This window comes from Capra hircus, chromosome 1, assembly GCF_001704415.2.
Source record: "Capra hircus breed San Clemente chromosome 1, ASM170441v1, whole genome shotgun sequence".
Lineage (NCBI taxonomy): Eukaryota > Metazoa > Chordata > Mammalia > Artiodactyla > Bovidae > Capra > Capra hircus.
Window position 1 is genome coordinate 108,519,274 of NC_030808.1, and position 20,537 is coordinate 108,539,810.

Here is a 20,537-nt window from a genome sequence, read left to right on the forward strand (position 1 = left end):
GTTAAAAGCCTCTGAGCACCTTTGTTGAAAACGGCTCACATGACCTTGGAAACACAAGTGTGCTTGTGGGAGAACAAATGTTCCTGTGAAAATGGTTTACTTCCTGAAAGTTCAAGTATTTTAGATGGAACAGCTATTATATAACACAGGGACTGGGCTGCTAATTATGCTTTATGGTAGTTTAACAAAATGTTTTTAATGATCTACCGTGAACATGGAGAAAGTATATTTACTTAAGATTATAACCTTGGATGACTTCTCATTTCCACTGCATGTGGTAACTGCAGCCAATTCAAATATACAGCATTATCAAAAAAGTATTTTTTCAAACTATTAATGAGTGAGTTATCTAGATTTGCTGCAGCAGAAAGAGGAAAGAAAAAAGCTACAATGGGGCTAAATAATCCAGCTAAAAAATCTACCTGTTCTTTAATATAGTAATTCAATCCATTGTACTGGTATGTTGAAAATATTTGTTTACTTCTCAATTATTTGTTTTCAGTTCCATTTTAAGCTTATGATATTTTCATAGAACAGGCACAGGTAGATAAACCATAGCTATGGATTTTATTCAAGACGTGGGATTTTGGCAGTTAATTATTTAAAAGATTATGAAGGGAGCATGTACTATACTAGGTTTTCTAACACTGGGATTTAAGCCTTAGTACTATGTTACAAGATGTGAAGAAGAAAGGGTCAACTCAGTTCATCATTCTCTCTTAGCACTGCTGCAGGATCATTTTGCCGTTCAAGACCTAAAAATAAAATGGTACATTGTTGAGTTTAAAGTGTTGTCTTACTATGCTGGTAGAGTCTACTTCTTGAAAGGGACCTATCATTTGCGAGGAGAGCAGTCACAGCATCCATGTGTGGACCCTGAATGACCACATCTGTAGCACTTAAAATATTATTTCTATAATTTAAAAATTGGACCAGAAAGAAAGTCTGGGCAAGTGAAGACTATGAGATCCTGGCTTAAACTCTGGCCCCACTGTTGCTCATCACTACTGCAACAGAGAAGGCCCTGTGTACTCTGTATTTCCTCATGGTATCCAAAGGCCTTGCTCAGTTCAGAGACATGCGGAGATACAAATCACAGAAACCAAACTCATTTGGCAACAAAATTTGTGTCTTTTTAAATTTAATTATTTAAATAGTTTTTTCTTGGTGTTGTAAAAGTACACACAATTACTCTCTTACCCATTTTTTTTTTAATTTTTAATTTTTTATTTTTTTTAAATTTTAAAATCTTTAATTCTTACATGCGTTCCCAAACATGAACCCCCCTCCCACCTTCCTCCCCATAACACCTCTCTGGGTCATCCCCATGCACCAGCTCCAAGCATGTCTCTTACCCATTTTTAAGTGTACAGTTCAGTGTTATGAAACATATTCACACTGTTGTGCATCCATCTATGCCTGTAACCCTTTTCATGTTATAAAACTGAAATTATTCCCATTAAAGAATAGCCCCATCTCCCCTCCCTGCTAGGCCCTGGTAACCACCATTATACTTTCTGCTTTTATGACTTTAATTACTCATATAAGTAGAATCATATAGTATTTGTCTTTTTGTGATTGGATTATTTCTCTTAGCATAATGTGTTCAAGGTTCATCAATGTTGTAGCAGATTGCACACTTTTCTTCCTCTTACGCTAAGTGCTAAGTCACTTCAGTCATATCTGACTCTTTGCGACCCTATGCACTGCAGCCTGCCAGGCTCCTCTGCCCATGGGATTCTCCAGGCGAGAATAGTGGAATGGGTTGCCGTGCCCTCCTCCAGGGGATCTCCTGGAACCAGGGATTGAACTCGCATCTCTTATGTCTCCTGTATTGGCAGGAGGGTTCTTTACCACTAGTGCCACTTGGAAGCCCAAGGTACAGAGATATCTTTTTGTTTTTGGAGTGCCCAGGCCTAACATAGCTCATTTTTTATCTGGACATAGTTGTCTACTTCCAGGATTTATAATGTGTCCCATGTATTTAACTTGTTGCTTTGAGATTTTGTGCCTTTTTCTGGGAGACCCAATAACCCTGGGTCCCAAGGAAATTAAGAATTTCAATGGTGTTCTGATCTGAGGCCTCCATGGAGGGGCTACATATTCACATGTCTAAATGCTGTAGAATAGCCTCTTCTTTCAGGTGTATTTCCCTTAGTTCCTTTCCCAGGGCCTGGGCAAACAAGTGTGGGCTGTCCCTAAACCCTTAGGGCAACACTGTCCAGGTGTACTGTTGCATCTGGCCCCAGCGGGAGTTAGTCCATTCAAAGGCCAACAGATATTATTCTTCTCCTTTAAGGTTAAGGAATATTCCATTGTATATATAAACATTCATATATACTACATTTTACTTCATCCATCCCTGGATACTTGGGTTGCTTCCATATTTTGGCTATTATGAATAATGCTGCTATGACCATGGGTGTACAAATACCTCTTCAAGACTCTTCTTTCAATTCTTTTGTGTATATACCTGGATACTGATTTACTTTTGGCTCCAAATAGCCTGAGTAATATAAATAGCCATATTGTTAAACAGACTGCTCATTTCAGATGGGCAAATTCATTTTCCCTTCATTGAAAAAATATTTATTGAGAGCCTTCTTTGTGTCAGGCAAGGGTTAGATTCTTGATCATAGGATCAATGATAGCAAAAATAACTTGGAAATACATGACAGAGCATTTTCTTTGATTTGGAACAAAACTCCACCAAATAGAATACTGATCAACATCCATCTCTATGATAAAAGTGAAGATGAGTAGAGAATTCACAGTTTTCTTACCTCCATTTTTTATTTCTGTTCTGTAAAGACTCAGATGTCTTCTTATCAAGATGACCTGCTTTTCCATTATTCCATAAGGAAGTTCCAAAGAGTAATAAGTAGGGTTACATTTAAAGAATGACATTTAAAACATTTCTAAATAATCCAAGTGCTGATCTATTGAGTAATGGCCAAGAGACGGTTCAAAACCTCTTTTGTCACACTTACAAAGAATTTTGGGGTGGTGAGGCAGGGGGAAGGAAGGAGTAACATGGGTATAAGAATTCCAGATCAATTCATCCATAGTTTAGTAACCAAAAATGTCCAGTGTCTCGTTTCATTTCTAGCTTTTGTTACTATATTAGCTGCTCACTTACAGATTTTCACTTGATATCCAAACCAAAGGGAAGTTTGGCAAGGGCTTTAACCATATGCAAATGGATTGTATCATTTCACTCCAAAACAATGTCTTCTATAACAATACATGCTGGAAAATCAAACAGGATTAGGGAATGTACAGCGGTCCCCATGGTTGTGCAAGCCTTATCAGCAGATGCAATTCATTCTCAGAAGTATTGAAAGTCTCTATCAGCTAACATTGCATGTTTCACTCAAGCATGGTGGTGATAGAAGACAGTGGCCAAATTGGCTTACTCCTCTGATTCTCCACCAAAAGGAAGCAACGATCAGAGAAAGCTAGAGGGTAACCAGGAACCTAAGACTTTGCCACGATTTTTAATAAGATGGAGAGGGAAAGGCCATTTGGGTCTTTTACATGAGGGACTCTTCCCAGGGTGGGAAGTGCAACAGTTTCTAGCCTCCTTAAGCAGCTATCAGGAAGATGGAAGTGGATGGCTGAGAGATCCTGTGGCTTCAGGGGCTTTTCATACTTCAAGTCTCCATTTAGCTGTGATCTCACCCATGAAGTCTTCCTTCATTTTCTAACTTACATTAACTTCTTTAATTGTCCAACTTTCTTCTTTGCAACCATGTCCTCTCCCTGTCACTAAGTATTATATCTTTTATGTCATACATATGTTTAGGCTTCATAACTAAACCTCCTGAAGGCAGGATCCCCGTTGGATTCACCACGTATACCCAATCACCCTTACTCTGTTCAGCAAAAACTAGGTAGTTAGAAAAATGTTAATGAGTAAGTGGGTAAATCTGACTGAAGAAGACCTGAGATTCCTCGAGTAAGCAGATAGTAGGTTACTAACTGCAGAGCATTTGGTGCTTCTTGTGGTCTTGGCAGGAAGGGAGATCAGGGAAATCCAGGGACAAAGCTGGGGTCTACTGGCCATGGCAGTTCAAGCATAGACACAAGGAGTACACTGAAGCTGGAGTGTAGCTTCCCAAATAATTACACATGCAACATTTGTTCCATATTTCATTAAGATGGGCCACCATGACAAAATGCTCCCTTGGCATAAATAGCACACTTCTTCTATCAAGGGCTTTCTTTTGTGTTACTTTACTGAAAAATCAAAGTAGGCAGGTCTGCTATCAGTATCTTCATTTCACCTGCTGGGATGCTGAAGAGAAGTAGGTGAATGACTCAAAGTGCTCTCTTCTCATATCCTTGGGTATTTGCTTCCTCCTAACTAGGGAGGGCCAGAGAAAAAAATGTTCTTCTTCCATTTTCGCTGAGAACTCACTTGTTCAGAAATGAAAACTTGTATATACAGTTCTCATCATTTTGTATAAAGTCAATGTTTCAAAAAGTACTTTGAGATCTTATGTAAGTCGAAATTGTTGCCAGTAATCAACTGATATGAAAGGAATTGTTCTGTTTTATAGATTCATTATTAGGATATTAAAGAAGGCCTGCATGGATCGCCTACCTTGAATTTGGTGATATATCTGATAGTGGTCTATGAAGTCTTTTTCATTAAATTTGATTTCACTTATGTGGTAACACTGTAGTCTTCAACAGGAATTCAGGTAAACAAAGTTAATAATACATTAAAATAAATCACATTGGAAATCAGGAAGAAGGGGAATAGTCATTGAGTTCCTGCAGGGACTAAAGCTTAGTCAAATAAAAAAATAACTTGATTCTCTATCTCATGAAAAATTTAGCTTTAAAATATAAATCTATTGCAGTTCAAAGCTCTGTATTCAGACCACTTGCCAAAGAGGAACTCTGATGTTAAGTATAATTAAAGCGGATCATAGTATTTTCACTATTTTATATATGAGGAACATCAGGCATTCTGAGAAAAAATGCCTAGTCCGCCTTCTCTGTAGAATCATTAGTGGCCCAAATGACAAACCGTATTCTTGCCCAGACCACTAAAATATACTTCCCCAAAGGGTGATAGTTCTGTTACTATTTATGTAATAATGAAATATAAAATTATTCAGTAACTGTGGTCCCTCTTTAAAGTCACTTAAAATTTGTATATGTTAAAAATCACACAAACCTGAGCTCATACTGGGCACTTTACTTACAACTAAGGAAAAATATCCACTAGTGTATATTGAGAAAATGGAAACATGTTTGTATAGAAAGCAAGTATTTTGTCATCAGTCTGTTTCCAATCCTTTTGCAATTGATTTTAAGTTACTTAGAGTTTTCATTTTTAACAGGGATTACAATTTTAGCAGTTTCAGAAATATAAAAAGATGGCATCAATCTGAGCCCAAGAACTTTTCATGCTTAGCTTCTGTTCTGAGATACAGTCTTCACAGATACAAAACTGAGCAGAATAGAAAAGGGAAATATTCATGTCAGCTGTTGAAAACTAGTTTGTAAGACAGGCCTAAAAGCCTTTATCTCTGGCATGTTCAGTATGGAATGCATAGCTGATTTTCATTCAGCCACCAGAGAAAGGCATTCTACAATGACAGATAGCCTTATCAAAATTACAATTAGCTGGATTCTTCTGCAGTATATAGCAGTTGGTTAAGCAAGGCTGAAGTGAGAGCTCTTAGCAGTTTTGTCAGAAATGATTCTCCATCATGAATATCTGGCCAACTGGTTAGGTCTAGTGTGAATGTGTAATTTTCAAAAGAAGGAGCTGAGAACTGCTAACATGTTCCAAAGAAGCACCTATTAAAAGCTGATCTCAATTCAAACAAACCATCAATTTATTTAATTTTCAAGTACATTTTTCACTAAATGTGTTATTCCTCTAAGATTAGCACGGCTCATTCTGCTTAGATTGTTTACAGTGCTTGTTATTGTGCTTAAAATTTTGTAGTAAGGTGAAATAAAACATTTCAAATGGTTTTAAAATACATGGAAGATGAAATCTCACACTCACACAGCATATATTTTGATTCTTTTATATTCATGACCAATCAAAATTGTGTCTTTAAACAGCAACTTGATATTTTTCAAATTGTACTCAGAAACACTACTGTATACCATTTATTTTAATACTAATACTTTTAGGATTAGCTTTATTAACAGTATGACATTTTCATGCATTCTTAAACTTTATACTAGTTTCAATATTCACAATGTTTGATTAAGTTCAAATCAACAACTAGTAGAGCCTACATGAGAAAAGAATGAAATGAGATTATCCTTTTTATATAATCAGCTAAATTATTTTTAAGAGTAAAAAGTTAATACTAGGATTTAAAAACCTAAATTTCCAATGTTACTGTTAATTCAACCACATGAATATTACTTTAGGCCACAGGACTGCCCATTAGCCTTTCTTGTCGGAGAGCGATTAATCTCTTGAACCATTTTTCCTCAGCATCAGCTTTCTCAATAAATAACTGAAATGAAAAAAAAAAAGAAAAATATCATTGTTTGCCAAACAACTTGGATTTGATCTTACAAATCATCTTTATAGAATACATCCTTTAGCACAAGATTTAGATACTACTTAACTCTTGATGACTTCTTAATTGAAGATCATCTATTTGGAATAACCTTTGGAAAGTTGAGTAAAAGGGCTAATATAAAAATTATTAGCAATTTTACATTTCATGTTGTAAAGTTTATTTCCTACAAACTTTCTGAGAGACAGAGTGGTATGACCCTAATTCATAGAAGACAGCACAATATGACATTAATGACATGCCCACAGTCAATAAGCCAACAGGAGCAGAGCCAGAATTAGATCTTTTAGTGCCAGATGAAAAAACGAAACAAAACTCTTCTTTTTTGTCTGTTTTTCTTAACCACATAAAGAATCTTCTAGAAATCAGGTAACACAGGATGGCTCAAACCAGATTCAAATACTGGTAACAGCTCTAAGGGCTGGGGGTGAGCTGTCTTATTTTTGGCAAATACGAACATATGAATCCATTTCCTTCAATGGTATTTTTGTCACCAGCCCAAAAGAACAGCAGTCTGAATTAACTTCAGTGAACTAGACTTAAGCTGACATTCTTAAGGCTTAAGGGTCTTACATTTGGATGAGCCAGAGAATTGTCATCTTGGTACTTGATAGCAGTAGGGATGCTGCTTGGGTCTATTTCCTTCTCAGTACTCGGTGGATCAGACACCACTGATGCTGGTCCTGATGTGGCTGCTGCATTCTTCACTTCACTAGCTTCCACTGACTGAAACATAAAGCACTTTCGATTTTGAATAATAATTGCTCAACTGGCTTCCTTTGAGATGATACTAACCGCAACATGGCCCTAGGATACTGAATAACAGACTATTCCTCAAACAAGCAAACAAATACAAAAAAATTGTGAAAATGTTATTCTTACAATCAACATATTTTTCTTAAGAAATTTGTACTTATGAGTCTATACTATTGAAAAAGTATATACATTACACAGATGTAAATTCTATTAATCAAAACAAGTAGGCAACAAATCTCCATTGAGCTGGTCTCTTTAGGTATAAAAAGCAAATCTAAAGATTTTTATTACTATTTCTTAAATAACTGCCTTACTGAAATTTAATTCCATATCACAATTCATATTGCTTTTATTATATCAGCAGAGTTCTGAAACTATCACTCCAAACAACTTTAGAACATTTGTATAACCCTCCTAAAAAAACACATATCCACTAGCAGTCACTGCTCCCCATTTCTCCCCAACACTGACATTCCTAGGCAACCACTCATTTACTTTCCGTCTTTATGGATTTGTCTATTCTGTACATTTTATATAAAAAGAATCATACAATATGTGTTTTTTGTGTGTGTGTGTGTGACTGGCTTCTTTCATTTAACATGTATATCAGTATTTCATTCCTGTTTGTGGTTGAATCCTATTCCACTGTACAAAATACCATAGGCCAGGTACTGTGCTTGGTACCAGGGACAAAAGACTAATAAATCATTGTGCCTGCTTGGAAAGAACCAAGAATATAGTACTACTCAGGTTAATTTTAACATCTCCTTCCCTGAGGGAGGAGAAGGTCAGGGAAGTGCCTAATTCACAGCAGGGCTGCAGGGATAATATGAAATGAATGATGAGATAAACTAGATGAGAAGCTGGAATTAAAAGTTAAAATTAAAAAACTCTAGATGATTGACTAGCCTTATTTTTTTTCTGCACCCATTGTTCTAAACCTATAGCTTTTCAATTTCCATGTTTTGTTGACTTTCCTACTTCTGAACATCCACTTCTCTGAATGAAGTGTAAAACAGATGCCACTGGGGAAAATGAAATATGCATGAATTAGCTATTAGAATGATTTATCTCAGAATTGGAGATTCGTCTATTTAACCAGTACTTACTAAGCACTACTAACTGCTTAGCACTGGGTACACCAGGGAGAATAAGAAGACATGTTCCCTGTCCAAACTGAAGATGACTTTTTGCTGAAGGGGTGACAGATCTCTAACAAAAAAATACCAAAATATATATATATAAACACAAATTGCAACAAGTTACAATAGAGATGTTTAAAGAAATATTCAGTAAATTTGATTTGGAAGTTTTCTTCTTTTATTTTGCAACCAATATATTTTTTTCCCAGACCTCAAACATTACTACATCTCCAAAATACTGGTCATAGAAGACTCATAGCCCTAAGTGATACTACACTGACTTTTTATAAAACTGAAGACATGTAACAGTAAAACCCCATGTTCCACCCAGAGGGATGTGGGGAAGTATCCCAGCCCAGTGAGGTCCAAGACACAATTTTTTAAAATTATGTGTTGCCACACAGGGAAAAGAGTATTACATGTGTGCCAAATCATTTCAGTCATGTCTGACTGTGTGATCCCACGGGCTGTAGACCGCCAGGCTCCCCTGTCCGTGGAATTCTCCAGGCAAAAATACTGAAGTGGGCATACTGCTCTGTGTAACTAGGCCAGGCTATGACAGGGCTCAGCTAGGAGACTACCTGTCCATATTGAACAACCTTAAGAAATTGTGAAGTGTTGTTATTCTAGTTGCCAAAGATGCAGACTGCACATATTCAGGTGGCAGAGATAACATTCTATTACAAAAATCAAGTAATCTGATTTTGTTTTTACCTACACAGTACATCAGTTTTATTCGAAAATAGCTTTTATACATATAAGGTATATAAAGAAAACATAAAGTTCTCAATGGTTAGGATCAGAACATAAAATTTATTATTTAATAATGGTTAATTTAAAAATAACCACTTAGCAAACACCCTCTTCCAACAACATGAGAAGACTCTACACATGGACATCACCAGATGGTCAACACCGAAATAAGACTGATATTCTTTGCAGCCAAAGATGGAGAAGCTCTATACAGTCAGCAAAAACAAGACCAGGAGCTGACTGTGGCTCAGATCATAAGCTCCTTATTGCCAAATTCAGACTTAAATTGAAGAAAGTGGGGAAAAACACTAGACCATTGAGGTATGACCTAAATCAAATCCCAGTGGAAGTGAGAAATAGATTTAAGGGACTAGATCTGATAGATAGAGTGCCTGATGAACTATGGACGGAGGTTTGTGACATTATACAGGAGACAGGGATCAAGACCATCCCCATGGAAAAGAAATGCAAAAAAGCAAAATGGCTGTCTGGGGAGGCCTTACAAATAGCTGTGAAAAGAAGAGAAGCAAAAAGCAAAGGAGAAAAGGAAAGATTTAAGCATCTGAATGCAGAGTTCCAAAGAATAGCAAGAAGAGATAAGAAAGCTTTCTTCAGAGATCAATGCAAAGAAATAGAGGAAAACAACAGGATGGGAAAGACTAGAGATCTCTTCAAGAAAATTAGAGATACCAAGGGAACATTTCATGCAAAGATGGGCTCGATAAAGGGCAGAAATGGTATGGACCTAACAGAAGCAGAAGACATTAAGAAGAGGTGGCAAGAATACACAGAAGAACTGCACAAAAAAGATCTTCACGACCCAGATAATCACGATGGTGTGATCACTCATCTAGAGCCAAACATCCTGGATGGTGAAGTCAAGTGGGCCTTAGGAAGCATTACTACAAACAAAGCTAGTGGAGGTGATGGAATTCCAGTTGAGCTATTTCAAATCCTGAAAGATGATGCTGTGAAAGTGCTGCACTCAATATGCCAGCAAATTTGGAAAACTCAGCAATGGCCACAGGACTGGAAAAGGTCAGTTTTCATTCCAATCCCAAAGAAAGGCAATGCCAAAGAATGCTCAAACTACTGAACAATTGCACTCATCTCACACGCTAGTAAAGTAATGCTCAAAATTCTCCAAGCTAGGCTTCAGCAATACATGAACCGTGAACTCCCAGATATTCAAGCTGGTTTTAGAAAAGGCAGAGGAACCAGAGATCAAATTGCCAACATCCGCTGGATCATGGAAAAAGCAAGAGAGTTCCACAAAAACATCTATTTCTGCTTTATTGACTATGCCAAACCCTTTGACTGTGTGGTTCACAATAAACTGTGGAAAATTCTGAAAGAGATGGGAATACCAGACCACCTGACCTGCCTCTTGAGAAACCTATACGCAGTTCAGGAAGCAACAGTTAGAACTGGACATGAAACAACAGACTGGTTCCGAATAGGAAAAGGAGTACGTCAAGGCTGTATATTGTCACCCTGCTTATTTAACTTATATGCAGAGTACATCATGAGAAACACTGGACTGGAAGAAACACAAGCTGGAATCAAGATTGCTGGGAGAAATATCAATAACCTCAGATATGCAGATGATACCACCCTTATGGCAGAAAGTGAAGAGGAACTAAAAAGCCTCTTGATGAAAGTAAAAGAAGAGAGTGAAAAAGTTGGCTTAAAGCTCAACATTCAGAGAACGAAGATATGGCATTTGGTCCCATCACTTCATGGGAAATAGATGGGGAAACAGTAGAAACAGTGTCAGACTTTATTTTTCTAGGCTCCAAAATCACTGCAGATGGTGACTGCAGCCATGACATTAAAAGACGCTTACTCCTTGGAAGGAAAGTTATGACCAACCTAGACAGCATATTCAAAAGCAGAGACATTACTTTGCCAACAAAGGTCCGTCTAGTCGAGGCTATTGTTTTCCAGGGGTCATGTATGGATATGAGAGTTGGACTGTGAAGAAAGCTGAGCACCGAAGGATTGATGCCTTTGAACTGTGGTGTTGAAGAAGACTCTTGAGAGTCCCTTGGATTGCGAGGAGATCCAACCAGTTCATTCTAAAGGAGATCAGCCCTGGGTGTTCTTTGGAAGGAATGATGCTAAAGCTGAAACTCCAGTACTTTGGGCCCTTTTGATGCGAAGAGTTGACTCATTGGAAAAGACTCTGATGCTGGGAGGGATTGGGGGAAGGAGGAAAAGGGGACAACAGAAGATGAGATGGCTGGATGGCATCACTGACTTAATGGACGTGAGTTTGAGTGAACTCTGGGAGACGGTGATGGACAGGGAGGCCTGGCGTGCTGCGATTCATGGGGTCGCAAAGAGTTGGACACGGCTGACTGATTGAACTGAACTGAATTTAAAAATGTGTGAGGAAAATGATTAATTGCTTCTTTAAGTGAGGAAAGCTGTTTTAGAGAAAATTTGACTTTTACAAAACCCTTAATACGGCCAGCCCACGATCAAACATCTGGCTTTAAGTAGCATTGCCACCTGGTGGTTCAGTTTGGAACAATTTGTTTTAATATGTACTTTATAAGTAAAAGAACAAATGACCATGCTGCTTAGTTAGGTACCCTTTTCGAACACTGGTGGATATCGGCCAAACACGACGTTAGGGCTGAATAACTTATAATAAGCTTATCTGGGAGAGCAGTCTGAAAACAAGTTGCATCTTGGTTTCTCAAGTTGATGATATATCAGGAACTGTCAGACTGTCTATCTACTCACATTAGAGAATAGGACGGTAGAGAGTTAAAACTAGTTAAATCAACGTGTTGCAGGAGACACACCATCTAGCACGTCACTGGTGATAGCCACTTTTCTGGTAATATCTCCCTAGTTGAATTAGTGGAATTTATACAGCTGAAGACTCTACCAATGGAAGGGGTCATTAGGTTATACAAAAGCCTTCTTTAGAGATACAAATTTTATACCAACATGTGTAGAATTGTCCAGGAGAGAAGGATGTTGAAACTTGGGTCATAATTTAATTTTCAAGAAAAGGATAGCCCATAAGATCTCCCCATGACCTGGATGAAATGGTCCTCTAGATAATTTACCTCCCTTTGCTAAGTCATCTCCTGATAAATAATTCATCTTCTTGGACATCCTGAATCTATACCTCATATTGCAGACACAGACATTTTAGCAAATGGAAGGGATATCACTTTCTAAACTAATAAATTGGCCTACTGTTTTATATTACAGTCCAGTGCGAATTTATGCTTTGCTGGCCCATCACTGCTCTTCTGATGATTTTGATATGTGACAACTAATACAAGTCCAGGGTTGGATAGCTAATATTTTATTAGCCTTACTGTATGTTTACCAAGGTAAATGCCATCTTCTGAGGCTTTTTAGCATATTCCCCTTTTAGGGTCACTTCAAAGCATGCTTTTTTAATAACTTAACAGGGAATATGCATTGAGTTACAATTATGAGAGACATTTAATCAGTAGGAAAAAAAATGGGTTCTGGTGTTAGACAAATTTGGTTTAGATGCTGCTTTCAATCATTTATTAGATTTAACCATGCATTATAAAATTTATTGAACCTCAGTTATAAATGTTACTAGGATACTAGTTAAATTATAAAAGTTAAATGTCTAGTATAATGGTAGCCATTATAATGGTAATTATTATTTTAGTTATTTAAATATATATGAAAAAGTGGGGCTGGGATACAACATTGTTTTATACCATTTGCTTAGTGCTTTAACATTTCCAAATGGCTGTGTCGAAACAAACTGGTTTCAAGCTGATGTCTATACATGAAACCAGTAAGTTACTGTGTAAAGTAATTTTAAAACTCTTTGCTTGGTAATACAGTAGATCACCAAGCCTCAAGTAAGGAGAATTTTAGGTATAGAGAACATAAAAAATTACATAAAACAATCTCTGGCAGAACTAAAATGGAAATTTTTGTGTCTAAAATCGCTCTGAAGGAAGTCGCACACACATCCAGCACTTGGTCTTCAGTGAGAGGAGAAGGTGGATTAGCAGCAGGAAGACGAGGTGTGGCAATAGCTTTCATTTCTTGAATATTTATATATGCCAGGCATGTGGTTAACTGTTTTATGTAAATATCTTGTTCATCCGTTAAAAACCTCTGCTACAGGTATTATCCCCATTTTAAGAGAAGAGAGTCAAGGTGTAATGAAACTATTACACAGTTGAAGGATACAGTCAGCAAATGGCAGAATCAGAATGTGGCTCCACGTCTGACCCTCCCTCTCATGTTTTTGACCACTGCTTCCTAATTGCTAAATGCAAGATTTATTGTAATCTGGTTTGAATTTTAGAGGAAATAAATAAAATTATTGGTAAAATATTTAAACTAAACATATTTCTAAGTGGCTCAACTCGCAGTGCTGGATTAATATTTTGAGGCTGCTTCTGCAGTACTTTGGCCACCTCATGCAAAGACTTGACTATTGGAAAAGACTCTGATGCTGGGAGGGATTGAGGGCAGGAGGAAAAGGGGATGACAGAGGATGAGATGGCTGGATGGCATCACCGACTCGATGGACGTGGGTTTGAGTGAACTCCGGGAGATGGTGATGGACAGGGAGGCCTGACACGTTGCAATTCATGGGGTCGCAAAGACTGAGCGACTGAACTGAACTGAACTGAACTGCTTCTCTGTCATTCTTATCCAGCCAAGAGCTAGCCTGTTCTAATTTTATATCTTTCTATGAATTATTGTTAAGGGGAAATTTTTTTTAAGAGATAGTTGAGACAGTAGGTGGGTTGCCCTCACACAGATTTCTTAAGGTTGCTTACAAAATGAAGAGACCCCCTAGGGGTTCCATCCTTGTCCTCTTAATGCTTAACTGTGGCATCTGAATTGGAAGTATAAGAAAAGCCATATTGAAACAGTAAATTCCAACTCAGCACTAAAAACTAAAGCAAATAAAAGCTAATTATTAAAATAATTAATAATGGTGGTCCCTTTGATGAGAGAGGTAGGTGAAATTCTTTTACATTGCTTTCATAGGAAGCCCATTTAACTACACAAAGGGTTTGTTATAAATTTGGGTAGAACAGTTTTTCTCTTGGATTTAATCAGTTATCTTAAGATTAATAACCAAAGGAAATAATATTTTAAAACTTTTCTTGGGAATATAACAAGGTAGAAAAATTACAAATCCTGAAATTAAAATATATAGATATTATTACATTTTTCATTTCAGAAGTCTTTTAAGAAATTCTAAAGAATTTCTGTATCAGTAAGTTCTCTGATTTGTGAGCAAGGAGACTGAGGGCAATATCAGAAGAACATAAATGAAGTAAGGTTTATACTTCAGACAGATTGAATACCTACAGTAGAACTTTTCAAGTTTTGTATATACTATACATACTTAGTGTGTAGAACATACTTAGATATCAAATAATTTAGATGCTAGTCTATAATTTAGAAATAAACATTTAATGGATTAATAAACATGTTAGATATTTGATAATCATTATATTTAATCCTCAATACTCTGAAAAGTAGATATTACTAGCTTAATGTTATGAATTTGGAAACAGAGGCTTAGAAAGAGGTTGAGGTTTGCTCTAGATCATAAATTATGGTAGGAAGTGTAAAAGTTAAGTTCAAAGTCAGATCTTGAGTCCAAAGTTCATGCTCTTTCCACTATATTAAACAGGGTTTGGATCAATTTCCTCAATCACTGTCAATTTTACTAGTTACTGGAAGAACTGCTATTATCTTGGAAAAGAGGAACAGAACTGCAAATAAATTTATTATATTAATAATTAATACCATATGGGAAAAAGTTATTTAGAAGAAAACTTAGTATTTAACCATAGAGTAATAAATAGTTCCACAGAAACAAAATGCTAGTTTATCTTAAGTGTGTCCAGTGAGAACTGGGAAGTCAAGGTGAACTCTAGAAAACAAATACTACTGAAGTCAACTTCAAAATAAATTACAATTCTACTAGGACAAGTGAATGACCCCATAACATGTACAAGTAAGATATTAAATAAAATGGGCAGCTATATTTATGAATGTGCATTTCACAGCTCCTTTTTCTTCAGAGATTGTGGTGGCACACTACAAAATGTTCAAACGAAATCAGCAAAATAACAGGGCAGGGGCATGGACTAACCAAGGTTGTCTAGTGCATCCCGGCATCTTGCACATGCTCAATTCATGTCTCCAGAATGAATCATTTTAAAATATATATGGTAACTGAAAAGCCACCCATCTCACTAACAATAAAAGAAATGCTAACGGAACAACAGAAGGTCAATGTTTACCTATTAGGTCAGTAAACATGAAAAAGTCTGACTTAAAAAAATGTTAGGTGTTAACCAGGGTGTGAGAGGCACACTTCTCCCTATACTTTGGGGTGGAATTTGAACTGATACAGTATTTTAGGAGAATGACTTTGGGAATAGGTATGAAAATAAACGATATTAACCTTTAACAAATAACTCCATCTTGAAAAATTTATCCTCTGGTGAAAATAATGGATATTCACAAACATATATATAATACCTCCAAACTTACAACTGTTTAAATATCTACTTATCTGAGGAAACAAAATGAATGAACTATGATATTGGGTTGGCCAAAAAGTTCATTTGGGTTTTCCCGTACCATCTTACAAAAGAATCTGAATGAACTTTTTGGCCGATCCAATACATTCATCAGTAGAATGCCATACACACAGTCATTAACATATCTACAGATGCAGAATATTTTTGAATAAAAGTAACTATACCACATCTTCATTATATGTTTGATATTAAAGAATACATGTATTTCACAGTAGATAGCCTTTTCTTCCTAAAGGAATACAAATTCCAAAAAATAACCCTGATAATGATTGAAATAATAAATCAAATATTCAACAGAAATAAAATGCCAACGAAAGCTCCTTTTATTAGAGCTGAGTAAGTGATACCCATATATAGACAAAGAGTGTAGACAGATATACGTTACTATGTGGGCAATAATTTTATTGTTAAAGTTCTTTTCTAACTTTTCTCTAGCAATGTCAATTCAAAAAGCAGATGTATGCATTTGAAAAGAAAATGGTGTATGTTCACAAAATGCACATTACTGCTATAGAACTGTCATGTTGACATTTTACTTTGTCTTCTTGGTGAATTTTAAAATAAAAATACCATCAGAAACATTTTTACAGGTTTTTTTTTAACAGTTTAAACAAACTGATTCTCACTGATTCATTTTTTCTCTCAATAACATGCTGACACTCTTTTGCCCTACTTCATCTAACTAGAAGAACTTATATTTAAGTAAAATCCATTAATAAAGCATCTCTTTAGTTGGAATGTAAAGGCTTATTCATAAGGCCTGGATGAAAACTTACCTTTTTGATTTCTTTACTTGATCTGAATGTTTGCTGAACAAAAGAATCACTTTCAATGGCTTCAATTTCTTTGACTCTTTTTACTTGTTCTACCAGGGTGGTTTGGTCTAAAAGAGAGCATATAATGTCCATGTATTTTGATGTGTAAGCTTGTTAACAGCACTATACCTAAACAATGTTCTTTCTATGAAGTAATATTATGACTTACTGGATTAAAAAAAAAAGATGTTAAAAAAACCCACAAAAAACAAACAAACAAACAAAAAAAGATGTTATGGTTAAGTTGTAACAGAAACATTTTACCCCTAGAGATCCACAAATAGAACATTCCTTCTCCAAGGGATCTTCCTGACACAGGGATTGAACCCGGGTCTCATGCATTGCAGGCAGATTCCTTACTGACTGAGCTACCAGGGAAGCCTCTGGTATAATGATATATAATTATATTTATATTAATTATATATTAATTTTCTTCTTCTTATTTAATCTATCAGTGGGTTTCCCTTCCATGGGGTCGTAAAGTCAGACATGACTGAGTGACTGAACAACAACAACATGGCATTATGCTGCTGCTGCTGCTAAGTCGCGTCAGTTGTGTCCAACTCTGTGCGATCCCACAGACGGCAGTCCACCAGGCCCCTTCGTCCCTGGGATTCTCCAGGCAAGAATATTGGAGATGGCTGCCATTTCCTTCTCCAGTGGCATAATGTGTGGGATTTAATTTTAAGTACTTCAGGTCCACTCCCCCCCAAAATTGAAGTAGGCATTGATATTTTGGTGGTTTAGTTGCTACGTCATGCCCAACTCTTGTGACCCCATGAACTGTAGCCTGTCAGGCTCCTCCAGCATGCCAGGCTTCCCTGTCCTTCACCATTTCCTGGAGTTTGCTGAAACTCATGTTCACTGAGTTGGTGATGCCATCCAACCATCTCATCCTCTGAACCCCACTTCTCCTCTTCTCCTCCTCAATCTTTCCCAACATCAGGGTCTTTCCCAATGAGTCAGTTCTTGCCATGTTACCCGTAAGTATTTTAGTAGGCATCTCAGATAAGGGCTTAAGGAAAAACACTAGCAACATAACCACAATACTATCTTTAAGTCCAACATTATTAGGAACAATTCCTTAATATCGTCCTGTATAGTCCATGTTTAATTTTTACTGATTGCCCAAGAAAAGTGTTTTTTGTTTTTTTTTTTTTAACGGTTGGTTCGTCTGAAACAGGATCTAAACAAAGTCCACATATTACACTTAGTCAACAAGTATCTTAAATTCCTCTTAATCACAGTCCACCAACCCTTCTTTTCATTGTCATTTATTTATTGGAGAAAATGGATCATTTAGCCTCTAAAATTTTCTATATTCTGGATTTTGCTGATATTATTATCATGGTGTCATTTAAGATGTTCTTCTGGACTTCATATTTTCTGTAAACCAGCAGTTAGGTCTAGTCAGGCTTAAGTATCAGGTTCAGTTTCTTTTGGTCAAGCATACATCACAGGTAGTGCTGTGTAATTCCAAATACATCAGATTAGGGTGTGCTTCTTCCACTTTTAATGATGTTAAGGTTGATCAGTGTGTTCAAGATGATGTCAGTCCTACCCTGTTATTAAGTTCTCCACTAAACTTTCACTTAATGGTTTTAGCAGACATTAACGATTGTTGCTTAGATCCATTATTTTATTAGGCACTGCAAAATGGTGATTTTTTTTCTAATTCTATTATTTGTACCATATTTATTAACTCTGATCTAAAGAACTTCCCTCATTGACTATTTTATGACTGAAATATAGTCTGTACAGGAAAAAGCAGAGCGTTTAATTCTTTCCCTTTATTGATCAATTCTGGTCCAAAGGTGACCATTATGAGCTCATGAATAGTTATATATTTAATGCATTTCAGTCCATGGGCATCATCTTCACATTTTGATTCTACCTTTGCCAAGTGGGAGCCTCTTGGATATGAAGAGTGGGAGAGTGGGAGCACTCTTCTGATATGACCTCTTTTGTTAAGACTGGCAAGAGGTCCCATATAATCATGGTGGTATAATCACTCAATTAGAGCCAGAAATCCTGGAGTGTGAAGTCAAGTGAGCCTTGGGAAGCATCACTATGAACAAAGCTACTGGAGGTGATGGAATTCCAGTTGAGCTATTTCAAATCCTGAAAGATGATGCTGTGAAAGTGTTGCACTCAACATGCCAGCAAATTCGAAAAGCTCCGCAGTGGCCACAGGACTGAAAACATCAGTTTTCATTCCAATTCCAAAGAAAGGCAATGCCAAAGAATTCTCAAACTACTGCACAATTGTACTCATCTCACATGCTAGTAAAGTAATGCTCAAAATTCTCCAAGCCAGGCTTCAACAGTACGTGAATCGTGAACTTCCTGATGTTCAAGCTGGTTTTAGAAAAGGCAGAGGAAGCAGAGATCAAATTGCCAACACCCGCTGGATCATGGAAAAAGCAAGAGAGTTCCAGAAAAACATCTATTTCTGCTTTATTTCTGCTCTATTTCTACTTTCTATGTCAAAGCCTTTGACTGTGTGGATCACAATAAACTGTGGAAAATTCTGAAAGAGAAGGGAATACCAGACCACCTGTCCTGCCTCTTGAGAAATCTGTATGCAGGTCAGGAAGCAACAGTTAGAACTGGACATGGAACAACAGATTGGCTCCAAATAGAGAAAGGAGTACATCACGGCTGTATATTGTCACCCTGCTTATTTAACTTCTATGCAGAGTACATCATGAGAAATGCTAGGCTAGAGGAAGCACAAGCTGGAATCAGGATTCCCAGGAGAAATATCAATAACCTCAGATGTGCAGATGACACCATCCTTATGGCAGAAAATGAAGAACTAAAGAGTCTTTTGATGAAAGTGAAAGAGGAGAGTGAAAATGTTGGCTTAAAGTTCAACATTCAGAAAACTAAGATCATGGCATCTGGTCCCATCACTTCATGGCAAATAGATGGGGAAACAGTGGAAACAGTGACAGACTTTATTTTTGGGGGCTCCAAAATCACTGCAGATGGTGACTGCAGCCATGAAATTAAAAGACGCTTACTCCTTGGAAGAAAAGTTATGACCAACCTAGATAGCATATTCAAAAGCAGAGACATTACTTTGCCAACAAAGGTCCATCTAGTCAAGGCTATGGTTTTTCCAGTGGTCATGTATGGATGTGAGAGTTGGATATAAAGAAAGCTGAGTGCCAAAGAACTGATGCTTTTGAACTGTGGTGTTGGAGAAGACTCCTGAGAGTCCCTCAGACTGCAAGGAGATCAAACCAGTCCATCTTAAAGGAAATTAATCCTGAATATTCACTGGAAGGACTGATGCTAAAGCTGAAACTCCAATACTCTGGCCACCTGATGCGAAGAACTGATTCATTTGAAAAGACCCTGATGCTGGGAAAGATTGAAGGTGGAAGGAGAAGGACATGACAGAGAATGAGATGGTTGGATTGCATCACTGACTCAATGGACATGAGTTTGAGTAAACTCTTGAGAGTTGGTGATGGACAGGGAGGCCTGGCATGCTGCAGTCCACGGGGTTGTAAAGAGTCGGACATGACTGAGTGACTGAACTGAAGAGGTCCCAGGTTCATCCTGTACAGTTCCTGTCTTAGACTTGCAATCAGCCATTTCCCCAAAAAGCTTGGATTCCTTTTAGTGGGAAATGACATTTATTTAAAGATAATAACCTGAGCAGTAGAGGTTCCCGTTGGTTTTGGATTGTCAATGCTTCTCATATTTTTCAGTGGGTGGGATAGGAAATATGTATTTTTAGAAGAGAAAAAACAAATATAAGTTTGTGCTGATATTACCAACTGAATTCAAGACTGTAATACTTCTGTTGTGTCTTTTATATTTGTATATTATTCCTCTTATTCTAAGAATATTACTTAGGCTTTAAAGATATGATCAAAAGTACTTACTTGTTCTTTCTGAGTT

At 37.0% G+C, this 20,537-nt stretch overlaps 1 protein-coding gene across 1 annotated transcript in view; it reads right to left on the reverse strand.

Annotated features, from left to right (window-relative positions):
• Window positions 5,832–20,537, reverse strand: part of RSRC1 (arginine and serine rich coiled-coil 1) — a 448,688-nt gene continuing 433,982 nt past the window's right edge. The window contains exons 8-10 of the mRNA XM_018048443.1: window positions 16,584–16,690; window positions 7,137–7,289; window positions 5,832–6,497 (exon numbers count right to left, since the gene is read on the reverse strand). Coding sequence (XP_017903932.1) covers window positions 6,405–6,497; window positions 7,137–7,289; window positions 16,584–16,690 — 353 coding nt within the window. The 3' untranslated portion in view covers window positions 5,832–6,404. The remainder of the gene's footprint in view (window positions 6,498–7,136; window positions 7,290–16,583; window positions 16,691–20,537) is intronic.